This window comes from Seriola lalandi, unplaced genomic scaffold (assembly GCF_002814215.2).
Source record: "Seriola lalandi dorsalis isolate HSWRI2012SDOR001 ecotype SW California unplaced genomic scaffold, Sedor1 jcf7180001957379, whole genome shotgun sequence".
In the NCBI taxonomy this organism is placed as follows: Eukaryota; Metazoa; Chordata; class Actinopteri; order Carangiformes; family Carangidae; genus Seriola; species Seriola lalandi.
In genome coordinates, this window is record NW_019428048.1 from 1 (window position 1) to 1164 (window position 1164).

Sequence of the window (1164 nt, forward strand, 5' to 3'; positions counted from 1 at the left end):
CAACGGACACGGACACAACTACAAAGGTTTGATTCACCTGTTGTGTGATTATATTATAGAGTGAAATACTGTACAGCTGCTGTTTAATGTCTCCCACTCATTCACCGCTCTCCTCTCTGTCCACAGTGGAGGTGACAGTTCGTGGGAAGGTGAGTGTCCGGTTTCATCACCAGCTGCTCCACTGGATTTTGTTTTCAGTGATCTGAAATATACTTTACACACAGTTTGGGTTGTTGTTGTTTTAGATTTAGACAGTCTCACACTCACACACACACACACACACACACACAGAATCCTAACCAGATGTTGAACCTTCCTCCTGTGTTGGTCCGCACAGATCGATCGTCTCACTGGGATGGTCATGAACCTGACGGACTTGAAGAGATGCATCGAGGTGAGATCTTCTCAACAACACTGTCTCATCGCGTTCAAGCCTCGAGCAACAAACTCAGGCTTTTTGTACAGATTGAAATTTCAGGAAGGTGCAACATTTACATTATCGTCAGAGTTGATCAGTGTCTCACACACACACACACACACACACACACACACACACACACACACACACACACACACTTGTCCTCCAGGTTACCGCCTGAACACTGACACTTACAAGTTCTGTGTTTCAGCTCTCGACTCTGTGCGAGTTTCATGTTCCTCTGTTGTATTTGATGGTTTATTTCAAGTGTTATTCTGAGACTGACTGACTGACTGACTGACTGATCCTGCAGGACGTCATCATGACTCCACTGGACCATAAGAACCTGGATAAGGACGTCCCTTACTTTGCCAGCGTTGTCAGGTGAGTATCGTTCTCGGTTGACGTCGACAGCAGAATTACATGTGTGTGTTTGTGTCCTAATGACTTTCTTCCTTTCTCTCCGTCCATCAGCACAACTGAGAACGTGGCTGTTTACATTTGGGACAACATGGCGAAGGTCCTCCCGCCCGGCCTGCTCTACGAGATTAAGATCTATGAGACGGACAAGAACGTGGTCGTATATCGAGGAGAGTAGACGTCTCAGCGTCCACGTGAAGACACGTCTTCTTCCTGGGTTGTGTTCAAGTGCCACTAAGTGTAATGTAGACTCCGGTTAGTTAGACTCATGCAGGTGTTTGAAGGTGATAGATGATATTGATTCTCTTGCACTTTATAGACACAAG

General features: G+C 46.0%; 1 protein-coding gene across 1 annotated transcript; it reads left to right on the forward strand.

Moving 5' to 3' along the window:
- The first annotated feature begins 6 nt into the window (after positions 1-6).
- LOC111652555 (6-pyruvoyl tetrahydrobiopterin synthase-like) lies at positions 7-1158 on the forward strand. The gene is made up of 5 exons (XM_023402879.2): positions 7-26; positions 127-149; positions 338-394; positions 732-802; positions 893-1158. Exons 3-5 carry the CDS (start codon positions 356-358, stop codon positions 1014-1016), a joined length of 234 nt encoding a protein of 77 aa, XP_023258647.2. The 5' UTR covers positions 7-26; positions 127-149; positions 338-355; the 3' UTR covers positions 1017-1158.
- The last annotated feature ends 6 nt before the right edge of the window (positions 1159-1164 follow it).